Source organism: Rana temporaria, chromosome 4, assembly GCF_905171775.1.
Source record: "Rana temporaria chromosome 4, aRanTem1.1, whole genome shotgun sequence".
Classification (NCBI taxonomy): Eukaryota; Metazoa; Chordata; class Amphibia; order Anura; family Ranidae; genus Rana; species Rana temporaria.
This window is the reverse complement of record NC_053492.1, coordinates 407737176-407760210: the sequence shown is the minus strand read 5'-3', so window position 1 is coordinate 407760210 and position 23035 is coordinate 407737176. Positions and strand designations below refer to the sequence as shown.

Here is a 23035-nt window from a genome sequence, read left to right as displayed (position 1 = left end):
CAACCATTATTTTCTCCAGCTCTAGCACAGTGAATGATAGTGGATTATGACCTCTTCCATTTACAAAACGTCTTGTATCCTGTAGAAATTCAGTGCTTTAGTAGTGTCCAAGATTAAAAAGGAAAAGTCTAGCCAAAGCTCATTTGGCTGGACTTCTCCTATGGATCAAAGGAGTGCAATTTTTTTTGCACTCCTGTAATCCGTTATCAGCAGAGAGCGGGCTGAAGTCTGCTCTCTGCTGACATCACTATCAGTCCAGGCACAGCATCATCACGGCCATGGAGTCAGGATCCAAAAAAATAATTTTGTTTTTGCACACGTTTCTGCTTTAAAGGGCATCTGGGCATAATACTTATACAGTTTACACTTTCTAAACTCTTTATTTCCCCTTCTCAATTAGTAAGTGGTAACCAACTTTAATGCGGTTACCTGCTAAACCTGGCCAAGAAAGATATATTTACAAAAAAAAAAAGGGGTTTGAAAAAAAGTCTATGAGCAGGACAGGCATAAATGGAATGTCAAATCATGTGTGGTATTATCAGATATACAAGAAGAATGAGTTACAATTATATTTATTAAGCAAATGTAACACCAACAAAACACATATGAAAATGTTTTTTTAGAAAAACTTGGAAGAAAAGTTTTCAACTTTGTTGTGTAGTGAAAATAGACTCGGAGACAGTGTTTTAAGAAAGCATGATGAATACAAATCCGCAGATTTTATTCCTAATCATATTAGAATACTTATACCAAAAAAGTTTGACATTGTAAACATTTATAAAACAAACTATAACAGTGTTTGCTGTGAATTATTTTCTCACAGAGAAACTTTAACATCCAACAAAAAGGTTAGTTTTTGTGAAAAATTAACAGTGGATGTTAACGGATCACTATGTAGGTGCGTTGTCATTGGAACACACTCGTTCTTTGTTTTTTCTTCTAGCCAAAGCTTCCCGTTTTTTCCGCTCAATCTCTTCCATTGAGCACTTCTTACTTCTGTCTTCTGAGACAAAGACTAGAACAGAAACAGAGGACAGATCATAAACACTAATGACCTCAATAGGTTGAAAACCTAAAATATAAAAACCAAAAGCAAAAGTTACTAGTACAGTGCATCCAGAAAATATTCACGTGCTTCACTTTTACCACATTTTGTTGTATGGATCAAATTAATAATTTTCATCAAAACTCTACAAAGTGAAAGAAGTTTGTTTGAAATCGTTGCAAAGAATGATAAAAAAAAAAAAAACACATGTATATAAGAAGTCTTTGCCAGTACACTCAAAATTGAGCTTGGGTGCAACCTGTTTCCACTGATCATCCTTGAGATGTTTCTACTAGAGGCTGACTGATATATCGGCCGATATTTGGCCTTTTTTTTTTAAAAGAAATCTGCATCGATGAGCCGATAATTGTGTGAAACTGACATGTAACTGAATGTCGAGAGAGACCAGCTGCCAAAATTCCGTGATGTCGGGGGTAGGCCAATCACTGGCTGGTGTTTGATAGCTGCTGGGTCCCGCCCACCCCAACATCACAGATGAGTTTTAACAGCTGGTCTCTGCATTCAGTCACACACAGTTATACTATATGGGCTCAGTGTGAAACCTGCCAGTGCCAGTCAGTGCCATCTGTCAGTGGCAATCAGTACCACCTGCCAGTACCAGTCAGTGCTAATCAGTGTTTCCAATCAGTGCCACCTAACATCTGTGCCAGCCAATACCGCCTATCAGTGCCAGTGTTTCTAATCAGCGCCACATACCAGTGCCAGTGCTTCCAATCAGTGTACTGTACTGAGGACATCAAGTGTGTGGTAGAGTGACAAAAGCAAACCGGGGGTAGTGGAGTGGGAGTGGCTGAGTTTATGAGATGAAGGGGGGGGGAATCAGCCTAAAATATCGGCTGCAAAAATCGGCATCATGTATCGGCCTCCCCTATTTCTAAATATTGACATCAGCCAGAGAGAAAAACCCATATCAGTTGACCACTAGCTTCTACAACTTGGAGTCCACCTGTGGCACATTTAGTTGATTGGACATAATTTGGAAAGGCACACACCTGTCTATAAAAAAGTCCCACAGTTAACAGTGCATGTCAGAGCACAAACCAGCCAAGGAATTGTCTGTAGACCTCCGAGACAGGATTGTATGGAGGTACAGATCTGGGGTAGGGTACAGAAAATTTTCTGCAGGATTGAAGGTCCCAATGAGCACAGTGGCCTCCACCATCTTTAAATAGAAGGTTGGAACAACCAGGACTCTTCCTAGAGCTGGGCACCCCGGCCAAACTGAGTGATTGGGGAGAAGGGCTTTAGTCTGTCAGTGACCAATGGGTTCTTGGTCACCTCTCTAAGATCCAATGTTTCTCTGTGGAGAGAGGAGAACCTTCCAGAAGAACCACCATCTCTGCAGCACTCCACCAATAAGGCCTGTATGGTAGAGTGGCCAGATGAAAGCCACGCTTCAGTAAAAGGCACATGACAACCCGCCTGGAATTTGTGAAAAGGCACCTGAAGGACTCTCAGACCATGAGAAACAAAATTCTCTGGTCTGGTGAAGCAAAGGTGGAATTCTCTGGCCTGAAAGGCAAGCGTCATGTCTGAAGGAAACCAGGAACCGCTCATCACCTGACCAATATCGTATCTACAGTGAAGCATGGTGGTGGAAGCATTATGCTGTGGGGAAGTTTTTCAGCGTCAGGAACTGGGAAACTAGTCAGGATCAAGGGAAAGATAAATGCAGCAATGTACAGAGACATCCTTGAAGAAAACCTGCTCCAGAGCGCCCTGGAATTCAGACTGGGGCGAAGGTTCATCTTCCAACAGGACAATGACCCTAAGCACCAGGGCTGTGGAGTCGGTAGATAAATGTTCCGACTCCGACTCCTCAGTTTTATGTACTCCCGACTCCTCGACTCCGACTCCTCTGTATTAATATGCAAATGTATTTTATACATTCCTTGAGGGAAAGAAACGCAACCTACCACAGGACTACTGGCTGGGAAGCCAACAGTCTACTGTATTGCACAGTTTAAGCAAAAGACAAACACAATGAAAACAAAGTTTTATAAAAAAAAAAATATTAATCAACCAAGTGGCTGGATAGTAGCAGCAGGCATAAACATCGGGAACAGGATCTTTACCAGTTCAAAAATACAAACCACATTATTTGGTTGTTTTAGAACAAAAACAAAGCTTATCTATAATGAACCAAAAACAAAATCTGTAAAACCTAGAAATGGTTTATATTAATCTTGAAATGTAGTTATAGGCTTAGCAAATGCAAATCAATTCAATGTAGAGTTCTAAGGAAGAGAATTGCCTCTGCCAGATCCTCTTTCATAGAGGCTCTTAAGTCAGACTTTATTATTTTTAGGGCTGAAAATAATCTTAGAGAGGTAGTTGGGCTGCTGCTTTCTCCTTTGTGTGCTTATCTGCTGCTGAAGATAGGGCAGTGGGAGGATCCAGGAAGGGGCATTTATTCTAAAACATGATTTTCCTAGGAGAATCCCATAGTCATGTTTAAAGTTTAAGCTAACAATCGGAGTTTACAAGTTTTTATAGCCTTAGCTAAATGACAGCAGTTTTTCCAATGGTTTACAGCAGGGATCTTCAAACTACGGCCCTCCAGCTGTTGCAGAACTACACATCCCATGAGGCATTGTAAAGTCTGACATTCACTGACATGACAAGGCATGATGGGAATTGTAGTTCCTTTACAACTGGAGGGCCATAGTTTGAGGACCCCTGGTTTACAGCTTCAGTCTTGAACTATTGGCCCTCCATTCCCTTCACTTATACAAGTGTCTCACTCTCTAGTCCTGCAAAAAACATATTTATTTAATCCCTCATCAGTGAGAGGCTAGGTTACACATGGACGCTGCATTCCCTGTAAAAGCAGAACACAAAACTATGGAAAGTATAAGTATTGCAGCTCCTAATTGTGCGTTGCGTGCCATATAGTGAAGCACATGAAAAGCATGCTTCTTCACGGTCACTTAACGTGTTCGTTTTGCGGTTACGTGAGGCACTGCATGCATTGGTCTTTATTCTTACAGTAGAGAAGTCATTAATTATAACTTTTTGTGAATTGGGACATTTAAACTTGCTTTTTTTTTTATTATTCCAATCTAAATTTAGTAGGAGTCGGAGTCGGTGCATTGTTTGCCGACTCCGACTCCAGGTACCCAAAATTTCCCCCGACTCCGACTCCTCGACTCCGACTCCACAGCCCTGCTAAGCACACAGCCAAGATAACAAATGAGTGGCTACGGGACAACTCTGAATGTTCTTCAGTGGCCCAGCCATAAACCCGATTATACATCAGACAGGAGGCTCATATCTTATGCATTAATCCTTCTTTATTAATGCTCACAGCAGAAGTGTAAAACCTTTAACGAATGTAATAAAAGAAAAAACTGGTAGAACCACACCTCCCAGCAGTCCCATGGCCTAAACCACTCCCATTCTAGTCTCTATAAATGGACTGCTCCCACTAGAATCTTCCTCTTTCTTTCTGCTCACGGCGGAGCATAGATAAGTATACACGGATTATTAGATATTGATATTATTATTATATATATTATATATATTTCTATGTCTATTGTGGTGCGATTTTGAAGAAATCCCATATCTCCTTGATACCTAGCTTTTTTCCAAGCTCTTTTTACCTTTAGTGTACTGTACCTTACACCTCTTTATCCTTAGCACTTTTCTGTGCCTCTCTATATCTTTCCTTACCTCCGTTCCGCTGGCACCGCTGATATTGTCAGATCTCCCCCTTCTCTCCCCTCCATAGGACGAACGCGCGTCGCCAAGTAGGCGGAGCCTCCCCTCGCTCTACTCCTGCAGAGCCGCCCCCGCCGTCCTATCGCTTCGCGCGCTGGACCCGGGAGACGTGCTCTCTCACACCTTCCAACCAATAGACGCCTGGGGGCCGTAGTCTCGCGAGACTTCGCCCCCAGAGCGCATTCGCTCACAGGCTCTCCTCCCGTCGCGTGCCAGTCGGCGCTGGTGACCGGAGGGAGAGCCTGGTATAGTCTGTTCACCGCATTTTCTCCTGGGAATTTAATTCCCATCCTTACCCTGTGCCCACATTCTATTACCCCAAAATCCTCACAGAACCTTTAGGTGTGCTTGCCTGCCATATATATATATTATTTTCACAGATATCTGCAAACTTTCTGTGCACTATTAACCCTTGCACCGCTGCCTCTCTCTTTCATTACCATGACTGAAGAGGGCTCCCCCTCCCCCACAGGGCAGGAATTGGTCCTGGAACCTACTCACCTTCTCAGTACTTCCCAATTACAGGATCTTATTAACCAGTCTGTCCAAGCAGCACTAGCAGTAACTGCCGCTTCTGGAGCTTCCCAATCCAACTATCCCCCTGTGCCTGTACCACTCGGCACAGAACCGGCCACAAAGAAGGGAAAATCCTCCTTTAAAAGGAAGAACGTGGTGACGGTTTATGACTCCCCGGCAGGGGAAGCTAACAATATGCTGCGAGCAGATCCTTCCACGGACTGCCACCCCACGCATCCTACAGACCCTTTTCAACCTCTGAGCCTCAGAGAGTCAACAAAAAGGCATGGTTCCGCTAAGAGAGCCAAACCAGACTCTTACATCATAGAGTCAGACGACGATTCATCCGCCGAGTCGGATAAATCAGAGGTCTCAGGGTCTGATTGTTATGAGGAAGAGGATGCGGGGGCTTCGGCAATCCTCCCGGATGCCAACCCTGACAACCAGGGCAAAGACGTATTAGACGCCATGGGGGAACCCCTTTTCAATCCTGACACTATCTCACATCCCCGCTCGGGGGACTGGTCTCCCCTGCCCCATGTGTCCCAGTATGTAGAGCTCTGGGCACGGAGACCATTGGATAAATCCAATCGCAACAAACTTAGAGCGGAGTGCCCCCGCCCGCATATCCCTATGAAAGCGGTTGTCACACCTACAGTGGACCCTATACTAATGAAATACCTGCTTAAAACAGGAAAGATGCCTAAGAAAGGGATCGATCGGTCCTTCAATAATATCCAGGATCGTATCCTGGACCTGTTCGGGCCTCTGACCAAGATTCTGAATCTGGCGGAACAATCCGCAACAACTGGCCAAGGGGTTGACCTAACTCAACTGCGCGGTTGGGCCCAAAGAGCCATATGCCTTACGGGCAACGCCAACACCGCCTGTTCAGTCGAGCGCAGGCGCTCAATTCTCATGCGCCTCGACCCGCAACTAGCCCATTTAGCAGAGTCCGAGCCAGGCCCCTCAGCAGAGGGCATGCTTTTTGGCGAGTCCTTAATAAAGGACATTAATAAATTTGTTGGCATGTTCAACAGCCTGGACAAGGCACAAACATCCCTGAAGAAAACCAACAATGCCAGAGTTTTTCCCCGGGCCGGCAGAAACAGGGGCCGTTCTGCCGGCCGATACAACACGGGCAGATCCTTTCAGAGGTCTTCTGCCCAAACACACTATAACCAGGCTCCCGCCCACTATACCACCACCGCGCAACCGGCACCATTCTTCCCCCCCCGTGGAAGACCCTGGAGAGGACGCGGCCAAAGAGGATACCCTCGTTCACGCCCGTATTCCGGTGAGTACCACTCTCTTTCCCTTTCCCCTCATACCGGTGGGAGGCCGCCTAATGTTTTTTACGCACGCCTGGTCTGCGATTACGGCAGATCCCTGGGTTCTGAACACGGTAACGGGTTTCCAAATAGACCTGGTTTCCCCACCGACTCTGGGGATAATACCACCTCCTATCCATTTTTCAGAACAAAATGTGACCCTTATAGACACCGAACTTCGGGAATTGTTAGCCAAACATGCGATCACCGAAGTCGTCACCCCATCCCCGGGCTTCCTCAGCAACCTCTTCCTGGTCAAGAAGAAGGGGGGGGGTTATCGCCCGGTCATAAATCTCCGGGACTTGAACCAACATGTCGCCTATCGGCATTTCAAGATGGAAGGCATTCACTGCCTCCGGGACCTACTCACCCCAGGGGACTGGTTAGTGAAGGTAGACCTAAAGGACGCCTACCTCACGGTTCCCATGCATCCAGAGTCTCAACATCTCCTCCGCTTCAGATGGTGGGGTCGCATCTGGCAATTTACGTGCCTACCGTTCGGCCTGTCCTCAGCCCCGTGGTGCTTTACCAAGCTCCTGAAACCGGTCGTGGCAGCGCTGAGGAGCAGGGGAGTTTGTCTGATCATTTACCTGGACGATCTCCTCATAATGACTTACTCCAGGAATCTGGCGTATCGTCACATGAACTGGACCATCGACCTGTTACAAAGCCTGGGCTTCGTAATCAACCGAGAAAAATCGGTTCTCGTCCCTGCACAGGAGATGGAATTTCTGGGTTTCTCAATAGACACCCAACTCGCTATCCTGCGACTTCCCAGCGAGAAATTGGCTCTAATCCGAAAAGAGATCAGGGCGGTTCTGCGCAAGGGTTTCCTATCCCTACGCATTCTAGCACGCATAGTCGGCCTACTAGCTGCATCCATCCAGGCCATCTTCCCGGCCCCCTTACATTACCGGGCCCTCCAGAGGTTAAAAATCTTACACCTGCGACGGGGCCTCCGCTACGCGGACGAAGTGTCCATATCCCCAGAAGCTCAGGTCGAGTTACGCTGGTGGCTCCGCCACGCCACCGAGTGGAACGGCCGGACAATTTTCAATGCACAACCAGATGTTGTCATCGAGTCGGACGCAAGCCGACATGGCTGGGGCGCCCGCTTGGGGCTACTGTCCACAGGAGGGATCTGGTCCAGGGAGGAATCCCTGTTACATATCAACGCTTTGGAACTCTCAGCGGCTCTCTTCGCCATTCCGAGTTTCCTGGCAACACGGACCAACTGTTGCGTATTATTACGCATGGACAATATTTCAGCGGTTCAATACATCAACCGCCTGGGAGGTACCAGATCCAAGATTCTAGCGGACATCTCCGCGGAGATCTGGCATTTCTGTCTGTCTCGAGACATCTCTCTGCTAGCAGAATACATCCCGGGGGTCTCCAACACAGTAGCAGACTGGAACTCTCGATATCTGGTAGACTCCAGCGACTGGGGCTTGGACCGTTCGGTTTTCACCCAGATAAATTTACTTTGGGGACCTTTGGGCATAGACCTTTTCGCCTCTCGCCTCAACCACCAACTGCCCCACTTCTTCAGTTGGAGACCGGACCCAGGGTCCTCGGCAGTGGACGCTTTCCGCCACTCCTGGACAGGGGGTACACATTATGCGTTTCCCCCGTTCTCAATGATCCCCAGGGTCCTTCGGCAAATCGCCAATCAGGGAGCAACGGTGGTTCTGATCACACCGTGGTGGCCAGCTCAACCTTGGTTCCCTCTGCTGCTGGACTCGATCATCGACCACCCCAGAGTCCTTCCCCAGTTCCCTCGTATCCTGTTACACCCGACCAAGGGCATTCACCCCTTAGTGGAAGAAGGCAATCTGATGCTCCTAGCATGGCTGGTCTCTGGATGCCAGACCCGGGTGACGGCCTTTCAAGCTCGGCTAGAGACCTCCTCACCATGGCCTGGGCCCCGGGGACTCGGTCGGCATACCGATCAGCCTGGCTACTTTGGGTACGTTGGTGTGACCAACGGCAAGCTGATCCCTTGCGTGCCCCTATAACCATCATTGCGAACTACTTGGCGGAGTCTTTTTCCTCTGGCAAGGCTTACAGTTCCATCAATGTTTACAGGTCGGCCATATCGGCCTATCACTATCCAGTGGATTCCAGGCCTGTCGGCAAACACCCCCTGATCTGCAGACTCCTGCGAGGTATCAGGTTCAAACGACCCCCGCGGCCTAAGTATCAGTCCACTTGGGACGTTTCCAGGGTCCTTGCCATGCTCTCGAGCTGGGAAGACAACGAGTCGCTGTCTCTCAAGATGCTGTCATTCAAACTTACTATCCTGCTTTGTCTGATTTCTATAAAGCGCGTTTCCGACGTTAGAGCCTTGGACATCTCTAGGCGACAATTTTCACCTCAAGGCGTCAAGTTCACGATAGTCCGCAGGACGAAGACCGGCCTGCACTCGGTTTTTTATCCCTTTTTCCCTACACACCCACGACTCTGTGTGGTTAGATGCCTACAAGCATACGAAGCTAGCACCGCGGATCTACGTAGTCCGGACTCCTCCCAACTATTAGTTTCTTACATCAGACCTCATCATCCGGTCACAACCGCCACTCTAGCGCGCTGGGTTAGGTCCACCATGGCGTTGGCGGGTATAGACATCACGCTGTTTGGAGCACACTCGGCCAGAGGGGCCATGGCTACCAAGGTGATGGCGACCGGAGGCTCACTCTCTGAGCTATTAATGGCGGCTGATTGGTCTTCTGAATCAGTCTTCCGTTTTTTCTATTTCAGACCGGAGGATCATGTTGCCATGTCTGTTTTATGATGTTTGATTGCTATGTATGTTTTGACCTTTTCTTGGTATATACATTTATGCTGTGTTAGCTTTGAACTTGCATAAGATATGAGCCTCCTGTCTGATGTATAATTCGAGATTTTCCTAGCTTGTGACGGAAAATATTGATTATATGAAGACAGGAGGCGAGTATCTTCCCTCCCTTCCCAACCCTTTCATGTTTTGGGTCTTCTATTTCAGGCTACTGATTTTTCGTTTACCTGGATTCGTTCGTTCGGTTGACCTATGGTTAGGGTGATGTTCCCCTGTTCGGTTCAATCAACAAGTGCGGTGGGTCGACACAGTCGGGGCCTACGACCTTCCTCCTTTGAAAGTCTTCGGTTACAAATCGTGGGCCGGCTGGCCGAAGAGTCGGTAATCGGAGATTAGGAAACGACACCTCGTACTCACGCAAAGAAAGAGGAAGATTCTAGTGGGAGCAGTCCATTTATAGAGACTAGAATGGGAGTGGTTTAGGCCATGGGACTGCTGGGAGGTGTGGTTCTACCAGTTTTTTCTTTTATTACATTCGTTAAAGGTTTTACACTTCTGCTGTGAGCATTAATAAAGAAGGATTAATGCATAAGATACTCGCCTCCTGTCTTCATATAATCAATATTTTCCGTCACAAGCTAGGAAAATCTCGAATTGAACATCTCTGAAGAGATCCGAAAATGGTTGTGCACCGACGATCCCCATCCAACCTGATGGAGCTTGACAGGTCCTGCAAAGAAGAATGGGAGAAACTGACCAAATATAGGTGTGCCAAGCTTGTAGCATCACTCTCAAAAAGACCTGAGGCTGCAATTTGTGCCAAAGGTACAACAAAGTATTGAGCAAAGGCTGTGAATACTTATGTAATAAATTTGCAAGGATTTCAAACAAACTTCTTTCACATTGTCATTATGGGGTATTGTTTGTATAACTTTGTGGAAAATAATGAATTTAATCCATTTTGGAATAAGGCAACAAAATGTGGAAAAAGTGAAGCGGTGTGAATACTTTCTGGATGCACTACAGATATAAAGTGAACTCATCTAGGAGTACCTACAGCAGTTCTCACTCTAACTGTTCCCTCTCATTTCCCCACATTCTTACTGGCCCGTTATAATGACAGGTTGCCAGATTGTCTGATAGCCAAGTGTGAGATGGGCATAGGCAGTTAGACAGTCACTGCCAGGAAGTGCTGGATGGTTAGTATTCAGTTTTAGCAAAGAGAACGACAGCTGCTGAAAGTGTGCCTAGCTGGCTGCACTTTATATCTATTATTTTTTTTACAGTCACTGTAAACTCAGATTGAAATGTCAATGTTTCCCAAAAACTAAAGTGTCTGATCAGACAGCCAACAAACTACGTTCTGAAGTGCCCCCCCCCCCCACTCTTTTGTCAGCAGTACTTTGCAAACCTTTCAACAATCATCAATGCAAAGTCTTACCTAGTGCCATTTCTTTTTAATTTCACACATTGAAACTCTTACTTTCCACTTTCTGATTGGGATGATCTCTCTGGTATAGTCACATGACCAGTCCCCAGCATTATAATTAGAGAATAAATAAATATCAGGGGATAACACCAAGTCTATCATATAAGGTGACATTACGTTTCCAGGCGAATTCTGCTATGCCCCAATTATGCCTGAATATGATCACGTCACTACAGAATTCATGCCCATAGATCATGGGTGCTCAACCTGTGGCTCTCCAGCTGTTGCGGAACTACAATTCCCATGAGGCATTGCAAGCCGCTGACAGGTACAAGCATGTCTCCCAAAGGCTGAGGCATTATGGGAATTGTAGTTTTGCAACAGCTGGAGAGCCACAGGTTGAGCACCCATGCCATAGATGGATTTAAATCTGACCAGTTCTGTATCTTAACTACACAGTAGCAATGACGGTAACAATACAAGCGGGGTATGCGCCAGAATAATTCTGCAGCTTGGACTTCATATGGGTCTTCAAAGAACTGTACTAAGGCCTTATGCAAACTGGACGTGTAGCCCCCGATGCATGAATCGCCAGTATTTAGGAGTGGGTGGAATGTACAAGCCCTGTTATCCGCTGCCTGTCAAACTATGAGAAGCTGACACTTGCTACAGCTGGATGGGGCACTGAGTGGTACTTACATTTAGTGCAGCAAGTGGGATGAATGCCCAGAATACAAGCAGTCTGTATTCTGGGCATTTGGCCCTGGGCGCATATCGCATTAAACTAAAGCACTTAAAGAGGAAGTAAACCCTCTCTCAAAAAAAAAAAAAAAACCCTGCAAGACAAAAGGCATAATGAGCTAGTATGCACAGCATACTAGTTCATTATGCATTACTTACCTGAAAACGATGCCCACGCAGCGGTCCTCGGACACCACCTCTGTCACCGCCATGATAACCAGAGGGACTTCCAGGTATCGCTGCTCCGACGCTGTGACTGGCCGGAGCAGCGATGATGTCATGATGCCGTTAGTAGTGGCATGCTTAGTGCGCCTGCGTGCCGTTGTATACGGCGCATGCGCCGTAGACATCGGTGCCGTCTTTCTTGAAAATATCTCCTTAACCGTGTAGGTTAAGGAGATATTTCTTGGACCTACAGGTAAGCCTTAATTCTAGGCTTACCTGTAGGTCAAAGTGGTCTGTAAGGGTTTACAACCACATTAAGTATTGTTCAATGCACCATCTAGTCACAACAGCTGTCAGCCTTTCAGGGTTTAACAGGCTGCTAGCAGCAGGACTGGATGGTGTGCCTGTACTTTTCAGCAGCACCTAAATGCCAGAGAACAACGCTTAACAGTAATTCCCATACCTTTTGATGTTTGTATCGTTGATTCTGAAAGATGCCGTTTTAACTGTTGATTAGGAAGCACTTGCGACTGCAAACAGTGATTTCTGTTATTACCATCAACATAATTTTGATGCCTTTTAGAAGTGCTCTCATTTCCAGGGAGAAATTCATTTGTGTGGACAGACAGTGCTTGAGAAGGCTTAGTTCTTGTAAAAGAGTACTTTGAAGGTGCTTGGGAAGTTTTTGCATTGGTTGTGGTGGACTGTGGATTATTTACACTTTGTGAGTGAGGCTCATGATAATTTTTAGAGTCCGCCACAGAAGGCATAGAGTTTGACCTGCTGAATGTCGCAGAAGCCTGGTTTGTCCTTTGGAAAGTAGTTAAACAGTTTCCACTTACAGATGCAGGAGAAACACTTTTGGCAGTTATTGTATTAGAACTTAATGCGTACTCACTGGATTTATTTGAAGCATAAGAACAGTTTGTAGTAACATGGGCTTCAGCTTTATAATTTGTGACAACGCTCTTGGTGGAAACCGTATGACTTGAACTAGAGAACTGAGTATTTCCCTCAGATGCTTGAACCTGAGTTAACTTTTCCACATCATCGCAGACCTGATACAATAGGTCATCATCGTCGTCGTCCTTCTCTTCCCATAGACTATCAGATTCACAGAACATATCCAAGACCTCATCAGAAAACTTAGGGTCATCCCATTCATCAGAGTAACCAGACTCCTTGTTTTTAGAGCCAGCATGAGTGTTTTGTACAACTTGGATAACCTTTTTGCTTAGTTCATCCTTTTCTTTTCTAGAGCTTAAGGGCTTTGATGAAAAGGTGTACGTTTTGGATACTCCAAAGTTAGAGGAAGGATTTGTTGAAGATTTTAGGGCAGAGGCGTTTTGTTTTGTAACCTGGGCCTGCGATGACCCTAGAGAATGTGCGCTGGTAATTGTCTTGTCTCTTGTACTTTTGTCTGTTCTCATATTTGAAGTTTCAGTTCTCTTTAAGTCAGATGTTTTCATTTTACTCCCCTCAATGTTGTTTACTTTTTGGGGTACAAATTTAAAAGTATTTGGCTTATTAGAGGTAATGACCTTAGCTGCGTAGCCAGCACTTTCTTGCCCCCTTACAGTATCTGAATTGGCACCTTTTGGTGTTTTTGAATACAAGTTACTTTTTGGAGTAGCAATTAACTCAGGATTTTGAGTAATCTGCATCACAAAAGAATCGTCTTCAAGAATGTCATCTCCCCATTCATCTTCAAAGTCATCCTGGCTATTTGATACTGAATGAGCCATATCTGAGGATTGGACGGGCTCCTTTCCACTAGACACAGCTTGCTTGGAATTTTTTTCACACTGCAGCATATCTGAATTTTCTTCTGAAATGAAAGAAAAAAGATCTGAACTTTTATTGCTTTCAGGTGCAACTGTATTTTTTGTCAGTACCTGATTTTTCCCTGTATCAGAAACCAACTCTTGAATACTGCTTGTGGAAACATGTGACAAAGTTTGGCTTAACCGTCCGCTGTATTTCTGTGTAGAACAATCAAACAAATCATTAAGTTCTTCTTCAGCCTCCTGGTCCACAGGCTTCTGACTGCTCTTTTCAGCTGCTACTCCTGAGCTTTGGCTAACAGATTTCAATGCTAGAGATACTTCATCTTCTTCAGGGATGTACTCCATGGACACGTTATCTTCATCCTCCTGAGCATTACCAACATTATCAGCTTTGAGACCTTTTTCTATTAAGTCATCATTCTGGTCTTTATGTTCAACCAAATTCCTGTCTAATTGCTTTGCCAATTCCATCAGCTTTTCTTCTGTTTTCAGAATTCTAGATCTGCAACAGTAAACACCAAAATGGGAAAGTAAGCCCCACAATTCAAGCGGTTTGGTAAAATTAACATGATCACACAATTAATCTGCCACAAACCAAAACAAGTATATCAATAAAATGCATGCACGCTTTTTTTCAGTGAAAAGGTGCTTCAAAAGATATAGCTTGCTAAAGTTATTTGTAAAAAAAAAAAAAAAAATTGTGCTGCCCAATGCCACCTCCTGATTAGTAAATGAGGCCTGTCTATACCATTAACCACTTGAGGACCGCCTCCTGCACATATACGTCGGCAGAATGGCACGGCTGGGCACATGTACGTACAGGTATGTCCTGTAATAGTACCCAGGGGGACACAATCGATGACATCACACCTACAGCCACACCCCCCTACAGTTGTAAACACACTTCAGGGAACACATAACCCCATCAGTGCCCCCTTGTGGTTGACTCCCAAACTGCAACTGTCATTTTCACAATAAACAATGCATTTTAAAGCGGGGGTTCACCCAAAAAAAAAAAAATTTAACATTACATTTAGCCGAGTTGTCAGAATGACAATCGGCTGTTTTTTTAAATTTTATCCCCGTACATACCGTATTTTCACCGCCACTTCCGGTATGTCTTCTGCGGGACTAGGCGTTCCGAATTGATTGACAGGTTTCCGACCGTCGCATACTGCGCTTCACGAGTTGCCGAAAGAAGCCGAATGTCGGTGCGCAGGCGCCGTATAGAGCAGACTCGCAGTCCGGCTTCTTTCGGCAACTCGTGACGCGCTGTATGTGACGGCCGGAAGCCTGACAATCAATTAGGAACGCCCAGTCCCGCAGAAGACATACCCGGAAGCGGTGGTGAAAATATGGTATGTACGGGGATAAAATTTAAAAAAAAACAGCCGATTGTCAATCTGACAACTCGGCTGAATGTAATGTTAAAACATTATTTTTGAGTGAACCCCCGCTTTAAATGCATTTTTTGCTGTGAAAATGACAATGGTCCCAAAAATGTGTCAAAATTGTCCGAAGTGTCCGCCATAATGTCGCAGTCACGAAAAAAAATCGATGATATTTAGTAGTCGCAGTCACGAAAAAAATCGCTGATATTTAGTAGTAAAAAAAAAAAAAAAAATTATAAAAATGCAATAAAACTATCCCCTATTTTGTAAACGCTATAAATTTTGCGCAAACCAACCGATAAATGCTTATTGTGATTTTTTTTACCAAAAATAGGTAGAAGAATACGTATCGGCCTAAACTGAGTAAAACAAAAAAAACATTTTTTATATATTTTTGGGGGATATTTATTACAGCAACAAGTAAAAAATATTGCATTTTTTTCAAAATTGTCACTCTATTTTTGTTTATAGCGCAAAAAATAAAAACCGCAGAGGTGATCAAATACCACAAAAAGAAAGCTCTATTTGTGGGAAAAAAAGGACGCCAATTTTGTTTGGGAGCCACGTCGCACGACCGCGCAATTGTCAGTTAAAGCGACGCAGTGCCGAATCGCAAAAAGGGGCAAGGTCCTTTAGCTGCATTTTGGTCCGGGTCTTAAGTGGTTAAAGAACAAACTGTGGAGCATAGCTTTTTCTAATTTGTACAGGAAGACTTCTATAACTTTAGCCGTGTATAGCTGTGAATCTAACATGTTTAACACTCCCCAGTGGCCATAACTCTTAAAAACTCCAGTGTAATATTCAGCATTTCCCATAGCCCCACTTGTGCTTGGGATTAGCAACAGGCAATGAGAGCTGTATTGTGTGCAGAATGTAATATGTTCCCTCTTGGGAATTCTTGGGGCTCCGATAGCAGATCATTGTCGCAAGGGTGTTGGGAAAGAAAGTCGTCATCGTTCACCTCGTTTCACCCCCTTTGTTGGATTTGCCAACCTTCCCACCTCATATATTGCACACACCAAGAACACTAACCGCTCCTTTTCTCCACCACTCAATAAAAATTCAACATTTTGGTGAACCAGTGCCATAAAGGACTCTGTCAACAGGTACTATTAGAACCATTCAAATAAGATGCATGCATTGCCCTTTTACATACCTTTGACAGAATTTAGTAAGTGGCTAATGTCTCTATACACCAAGCCAAGACAGTGGGCTCTCTTTAAAGGAACCCCCTTTCCTAGGCCTACTAGACACTCCATACAATCATACGCTCGAGTGCACGCTCCCAAAACGGTTGCTAAGACCTCAATTAACCCACATATAATCTCTAAACAAAAGTTTTTCTTCACAGCAGGGACAGTTATTGAACTGCCTATATGAGCCTTTCAGAACTTCATAAAACTAAGCTAGTATTTATGAGGGATTGAGTATCTTGAAATGGGAATGGTCATTTTCTATCTGTGACTGCTGACAAAAAAAAAAAAAGTTTTTTTGTTACTCCCCGTAAAATCCCTTTCTCTGAGTTCACTGACAGACACTTCCTTATGCTTGACTGTAGGGTTATAGTACCACATTCAGGAGTGGGGCACTAGGCAAAAAAAAGAAAGAACAAGTAGTCAATCCCCCCCCCCCCCCCGCTATAGGCAGCTCAGTTTGTCACAATCAGTACAAGGAACCATATGCGAGGGGTGGGTGCTGTGTCTGTCAAAGAAATTTATTTTATGGTAAGTATTAAAAAAAAAAAAAAGTTTTCTGTTATGCTAATTGATGGACACAGCTTTTACTTATTCTCGATAGTAGGTACATCCCAAAGCTGTGCCTCACTGAGAGGTGGGCAACCAGAGAAAGACATGCAAACTCACCCAACACTCCCCAGAAGAGGAACCAAAAACCTTAATTTGTGAAACTAAGTAAGGTGTGCACAGACGATCAGGTAGCAGCCTAGCAAACTTGACAAAGCCGCCTGATGCCGAAAGGCACCAATTACCCTGGTGGAGTGCGCCTTAAGTGGAAAGGGAGAATCCTGACCCTTAATTGCATAGTTGTCTACCTGATCCATCATGGAGTAAGGCAGAGTAAGTCGCCTTAATTTGGGCCGTCTGTAATCACAAAAAAAGACTCCGACCTCCGAAAGAGGCCATAGCAAACAGATGCACACAAATAGCCTGAACCACCTGAGGAATGCAAAGGGCTCAGACACAGGGCATGAAGGACAATGTACTCAGACAAAGTGCTCAAAGTAATCAGTTGAAAATCAGATACCACCTACAGAAGAAAGGAGGGACGCAGACGGAGAACAATCTCACCACTGTGTAAAAGCAAATAGGAAAACCTACAGGACCAGCTCCAACACGTGTGTAAAGAGATGGCAACTAAAAAGCTACCACCTGGGAGAGAGTCACAAAGGGAAAATCCATAACAGGCTTGAAGAGGGGCTTCAGAAACACTGACAGAAGGAGGTGAAGGTTCCACAGCAGCAACGGAAATGGCTCTAGAGCTACATATCAAACCCCTTGAATAAAGGTACGATCAAGGACTATGCAGTAAGGGTGAAGTTGGAGGAAACCGCAAGGGCAGAACTCTGGACCTAATAGTACATAGGCAAGCTCTTGATCAACACTCCATTAGAAATAGGCCAAAAATTCTGAGACTGCAAAAGCACTATGAAAGTAAGCCTTCCAAGTACGGTGGCAAATTCTCAGAGAGGTGGATGTATGCACCCCCAAAAAGGGAGGAATAAATGGAGCCCAACCACCCCTGTCTCTCAAAACCTGGCTATCATAGCCAGAACATCAAGCCAGAGATGCCAAACAGGGTGGTAGATTGGGCCATGGGAAGGAAGATCTGCCAGGGTGCATTAGTGACCAGGGTCACTGAGGCCAATCTTTAGCCACCAGAAGGACCAGGATCCCTATGGCCCTTCTCCTGTGCAGCATAGGGAGGGAGAAGCCCGAGTGGAAAAAGGTGGAAAAGATTTAATTATGGTTCCACAGTGTCCACAAAGCATCTGTTGCATCTGCCAGGGATCTGTTGCTCTTTCCACAAATCCTGACATCTTTTTGTGGAAACAGGACGCCAGGAGATCCATGTCTGGGGTGTCAACAGTTTTGATAAAAAACATCTATGTGCAGAGACCAATCTTGATCCAGCATTTTGACGGCTGAGGTAGTCTGACTGCCAGCTTTCTACATCTGAAATGGAAACAGCGGAGGTAGAGCCAGAATGTAAAAATCTACCTATCGAAGCATGCGAGGCCTCCAGTGCCATAGCAAAGCTCCTCATCCTGCCCTGGTGCCAGGTATAGGCCAGCACTGATGTGGTGATTGACTGGGTGCCTGCAAAGCAGCAGACTCCTCCAGCATACAACAGCCCTGGGCCAACAAAGGACCCCTGCCCCTTCCCCTCCAGTCAGACATCTGTCCAATTGAGAGGAAGAAATAATTTACCGGCTTGAAGCAAAGGAGATGGAAGCCACCAGTTGAAAGAGGCTCTGACAGATTGTCCCACATTTATCTGGTAGTCAAAGGGCCCAGGGGATTGTCTCACTTCGATAAGATTTTCTTCTGCAGGACCCTCATATACAGCTATACATATGGGACTGCCTCCAAGGTGGCTAACACATGAAACAGAACTTGCATGCAAAAAAAAAAAGGGGGGCACCGAGGAGCTGTTCACCCTGAAGGGGGAATTCAAACCTGGTCTTCTAAGATGTTTGGTTCAAAGACCAACACGAAGTCTGTGATACAAAGGCCATGGCCAAACCCATTCAAAGGACCAAGCCAGCCACCTTAAACATTGAGCAGGCGACCGATTCTGTCATTAGGGACCTGAAAGGAAGGAAACTCCCCCACTGGTATTAATAGAAACCTAGAGGGAGAGTCCATGACATGAGGAGAGGTCCACTGCTCCAGAAGGGCCTTCTCAAAAGGAGACGTACTGCAAAATGCCTGAGGACTACAAAAGGATGCTCCAGACGTACCCACTCTGTGTACATAAGTATCAAAACAAGCCTGGGAAAGAAAACCCTTGGCGGCACGAGTAAGAAGAAAAACAGCCTTCGAAGGCTCACATACAATTGATCCTCAGCAGGCAAAAAATTGCTCAAACGTGGCATGGAGGGTAAATACATAGGCCCCCAGTTGGCACAGTGCAGGGAACTCTGCACCGCTGGTAAGACAAATTCACACTGCATGTCCAGGTGGACGATGTGCAGGAAGTCAACAGACAGCAACCACCTCCAATGCTCTGACAATACAGAGGAAGTACACAGGACAACACAACTCTGCCCCAACTAGGAGGCAAAGCGCAGGCAGGAAGGAGTAACCACAGCAGAAGGGGGAATGCCCTCAAGTAAAATGGTGGATGCAGCCTTTCAAAAGGAATACAGACCTGCACCTCCACCACCAGCCCAGAGACACGGCATGGGAGGAAGGTACGTCAGCAAAGAATGAACACCCTAATGCACAGGTGTCAAACACAAGGCCCGCGGGCCGAATCCAGCATTCCAGGCCATTTCATGTGGCCCTCGCACCTCTCTTGCAGCTGCAGGAGAGCTCCAGCCCTCCTCTGTTCCTCCCTCTAGACCCCTACGTTCTGCTTTTAAGCAATGCATCCAGCTTCTTTCCAGCAGCAGCATAAAGAAAAGGGGGATGCACTGTTATGTAAGGGAGAGTGGGGGACTCAACTTCGGATGGTGGGGTGGCTCTTGACATCTAATGTAAGGGAAGGGGATGCGCTGGACATCTAATCTTACAGACACAACTGGCCCTTTTGAGAACAATCATAATTCTGATACGGCCTACAATGAAATTGAGTTTGACACCCCTGCCCTAATGCATAATGACAGGCACAGCTACCTGCTCCAGTAGGCCGCAAACCGCACTCTAAATTTGTGAGCCGCTCGACCATGTGGTGTGCATACCCGCATGAGGCCCAACAGAATCCACTTGCCATGCACAGGAGCCACAGAGCACCCCCTGCCCATAGCAGTAGAGGCATAAGGTAATCCCAACAGAGCAGAAGACCCAATCTATTCACCCCTACAACCCCAGAGCCCACATACAACTATGAAAAGGGAAGGGAGGTTCACCTAGATAAAAGCCGACCCCAGGCAAGATGGCCACTGCACATCAGTGGAGGCTGCTGGGCACCACACGACCAGACAGGAACCAAGAAAAGGAGGGAAGGGGTTGCACAGGATGTCAAGTGATCAAAAATACACTTTTCAGTACCAATGGGAGGAGCAGAAACAGTTTAAAGGCAGCCTGCCACTGCACCCAAGGATGGGGCTTTTTACAAACGACTCTGCACTTAGCTGGTGGTCTGTGTGCACTTGCTAGCCAAGCTGGGGCGACTACCGAATCCAGGAGTATTCAGTCTGTCATGCAGCCCAGCTGTTGGTTAAAGATCTTCTGAGGGAAATCCCAGGAAAAAATTTAAAAAAATAAAAAAAAACTGTGGAACCAATGTGTCCTACCAGTGAAGATGACACTATAACCCCACAGTCAAGAAAAAAGGAAGAGATGTGTCCGTCAAAAAATGTAAAAGAAAAAGATTAATTTTAAAAGAAAAGAGAGACTTACCTATTCAATTTAGTTCTAGTTCGGGTTACTACTGGAGTGCATGGAATAGCATCATCCCCTATCCAGACACCAAAGTAGGCAGCATCAGAATCGGTGGTCTTTTTTTCCTGGAAGAGATATTTTTCATATTACTTTGCAGACAACATTTCATTCACTGAAAAGCATATGAGGCAGAGGCAGAAGTATAGTACTTGGAGCAGAACTCAGTGGATGCCAAAATTACCTCCTGCCGCACATTACGCGCTGCCATTTAAAGTAAAAGAAAAAAAACAGTGAGAGGTGTGGGTAGACAGCTGTACGCATAACCTGGCATAAATATGGGCATTCATAATTTTTTTCCCCCCAAAAGGTGAACTTGCCTGTTTTAGGGCCACCCAAGCAGGAAGCAGGCGTGCTCCTGAGCCACTGGCTCTGCGTGTCTATTCAGACATGGAGCCGTGGCTCGGCCCTGCCTCCTCTCCCCTCCTATTGGCTCACTGGCTGTGATTGACAGCAGCAGGAGCCAATGGCTCTCTCTGCCAATGAGAATGGAGAGTACCCAGAGAGCCGAGACATTCATGCACATCGTTGGATAGCGATAGAGCTCAGGTGACTATCTGTAGGGGCTGGTTTAAAAAAAAAAAAAAAAAAAAAACTTTCAGCCTTTAGAACCACTTTAAAGTGGAAGTCCAGTCAAAAATAATAAAAGTTCTATTAATTATATGTAAAATATATTTATTTATTTTATTTGACATTATTAATTTTCTGTATAGTCGATTGCCAAGCTTAGAAAGTCTAATCAAAGCCAGAAGATCAGTTTCTTCCTGCTCTTTAGAGAATTATTTCTGAATTCTTCATGGGGGGCCTCTCACTTTCTAAAAACGTTGTCCTTCTCTTCTACACACCCCCATCCCTCCTCTCCTTTTTAGACAGACATGACTAGACCTGCCCACCCCCACCCCCGATCTCCTCCTGTCTTCATAGCCTAGTTTTGGAGGGAGAGGGGCTTTGGAAATATGTTCTGATTGTTAGAAATTGTAAGATAGATTACAATACAACATGCTTAAGATTTTCTACAGCGTAGAACCACGTGGTTGTTTCTGAATGGCACTGTGTGCATGGTGTGGCACTGTGTGCATAGCGTGGCACATGCCCAGCTGAGGGAGCTACATGCGAGTATTGAGTTTAAAGCTCCGTTTCCACTAGTGTGACTTTGGACACAAAGTCGCATGACAAGTCACAGCCCATTGATTTCAAAGGCAATTGTTCCCATCTACGCGACTTTGAAAAAGTGCCTGCACTACTTTGATGCAACTTTTGATCCAGAGTGTAAGGTTGGATCAAAGCTGCAAAGTCGCACAGCTTTGGGGTCACACTCGTGGAAACATAGCCTATTGCTAGAGTGCGACTTTGATGCAACTTTACACTCTGGATAAAAGTCGCATCAAAGCATTGCAAGGTACCTTTTCAAAGTCGCTGATTTTCAAAGTCACATAGTTGGGAACGGTGCCATTGAATCAATGGGCTGTGACTTATGTGACTTTGTGTCCAAAGTCGCATGACAATTTATACTAGTAGAAACGGAGTCTTAGTCTACGATTCCAGTATTACAACCCCCAAAGTTGCACAATTTAGAGAGCGACTTTAAATGCAGCTTTGATCCAACTTTTTGCTCTCTGGATCAAAGTCACATCAAAGCATTGCAGGTACCTTTTCAAAGTCGCTGATTTTCAAAAATCGCATGGATGGGAACGGGTACGATTAAAATCAATGGGCTGCGACTTGTCATGTGACTGTCTCCAAATTAGTGCCTATCATCGGTGCCACCTCATTGGTGCCCGTCAGTGCCTGTTAGTGAAGGAGAAAACTTATTTATTTACAAAGTTTTGTAACAGGAAAAAAAAAAAAAAATGTTCCATCTTTTTTTTATTTGTTTAGCAGTAAATAAAAATCCCAGAGGTGATCAAATACCACCAAAAGAAAGCTCTATTTGTGGGAACAAAAATTATAAAAAATTTAGTTTGGGTACAGTGTAGCATAACCTCGCAATTGTCATTCAAAACGCGGCAGCGCTAAAAGCTGAAAATTGGTCTGGGCAGCAAGGTGTATAAGGCCGATATTGAATTGGACTGGACTTCCACTTTAAAAATTTTGAATCCGGAAACAATAGCATGTGCTTTTTCCAGCCAATATTAAGGAAAGTTTTGGAGGTTACAAATTACATTTACTGTGTTACCTTTGGCGCAATTCTGTTAACAATATCAGAAATCTCAACAGTACATTTGCTTGCAGTCTTTTTCTTTCCATTGTCTGGGAAAAAATATAGAAGGATATTGTCAGTAAATGAGAAGTCCAGATGTCTAGGCTGGGGGTAAAAGGGAGCAAAGGTGTGAGCTACAGTTGTATGCAAAAGTTTAGGAACCCCTGACAATTTTTATGATTGTCATTTATAAATATTTGGGTGTTTGGATCAGTAATTTTGTTTTGATCTATTAAATAACTAATGGACACAGTAAAATTTCAGTAGTGAA

General features: G+C 45.1%; 1 protein-coding gene across 2 annotated transcripts in view; it reads right to left on the bottom strand.

Moving 5' to 3' along the window:
- Positions 1-684: 684 nt before the first annotated feature.
- The window catches only part of ETAA1 (ETAA1 activator of ATR kinase), a 33601-nt gene continuing 11250 nt past the window's right edge, over positions 685-23035 (bottom strand). The window contains exons 3-6 of one of the 2 annotated variants that reach the window (XM_040351254.1): positions 22741-22814; positions 20526-20632; positions 12229-14054; positions 685-1015 (exon numbers count right to left, since the gene is read on the bottom strand). In XM_040351254.1, coding sequence (XP_040207188.1) covers positions 891-1015; positions 12229-14054; positions 20526-20632; positions 22741-22814 — 2132 coding nt within the window. In that variant the 3' untranslated portion in view covers positions 685-890. Of the gene's footprint in view, positions 1016-12228; positions 14055-20525; positions 20633-22214; positions 22318-22740; positions 22815-23035 lie in introns of those variants that run through there. The other variant, XM_040351255.1, reaches the window with a different exon arrangement.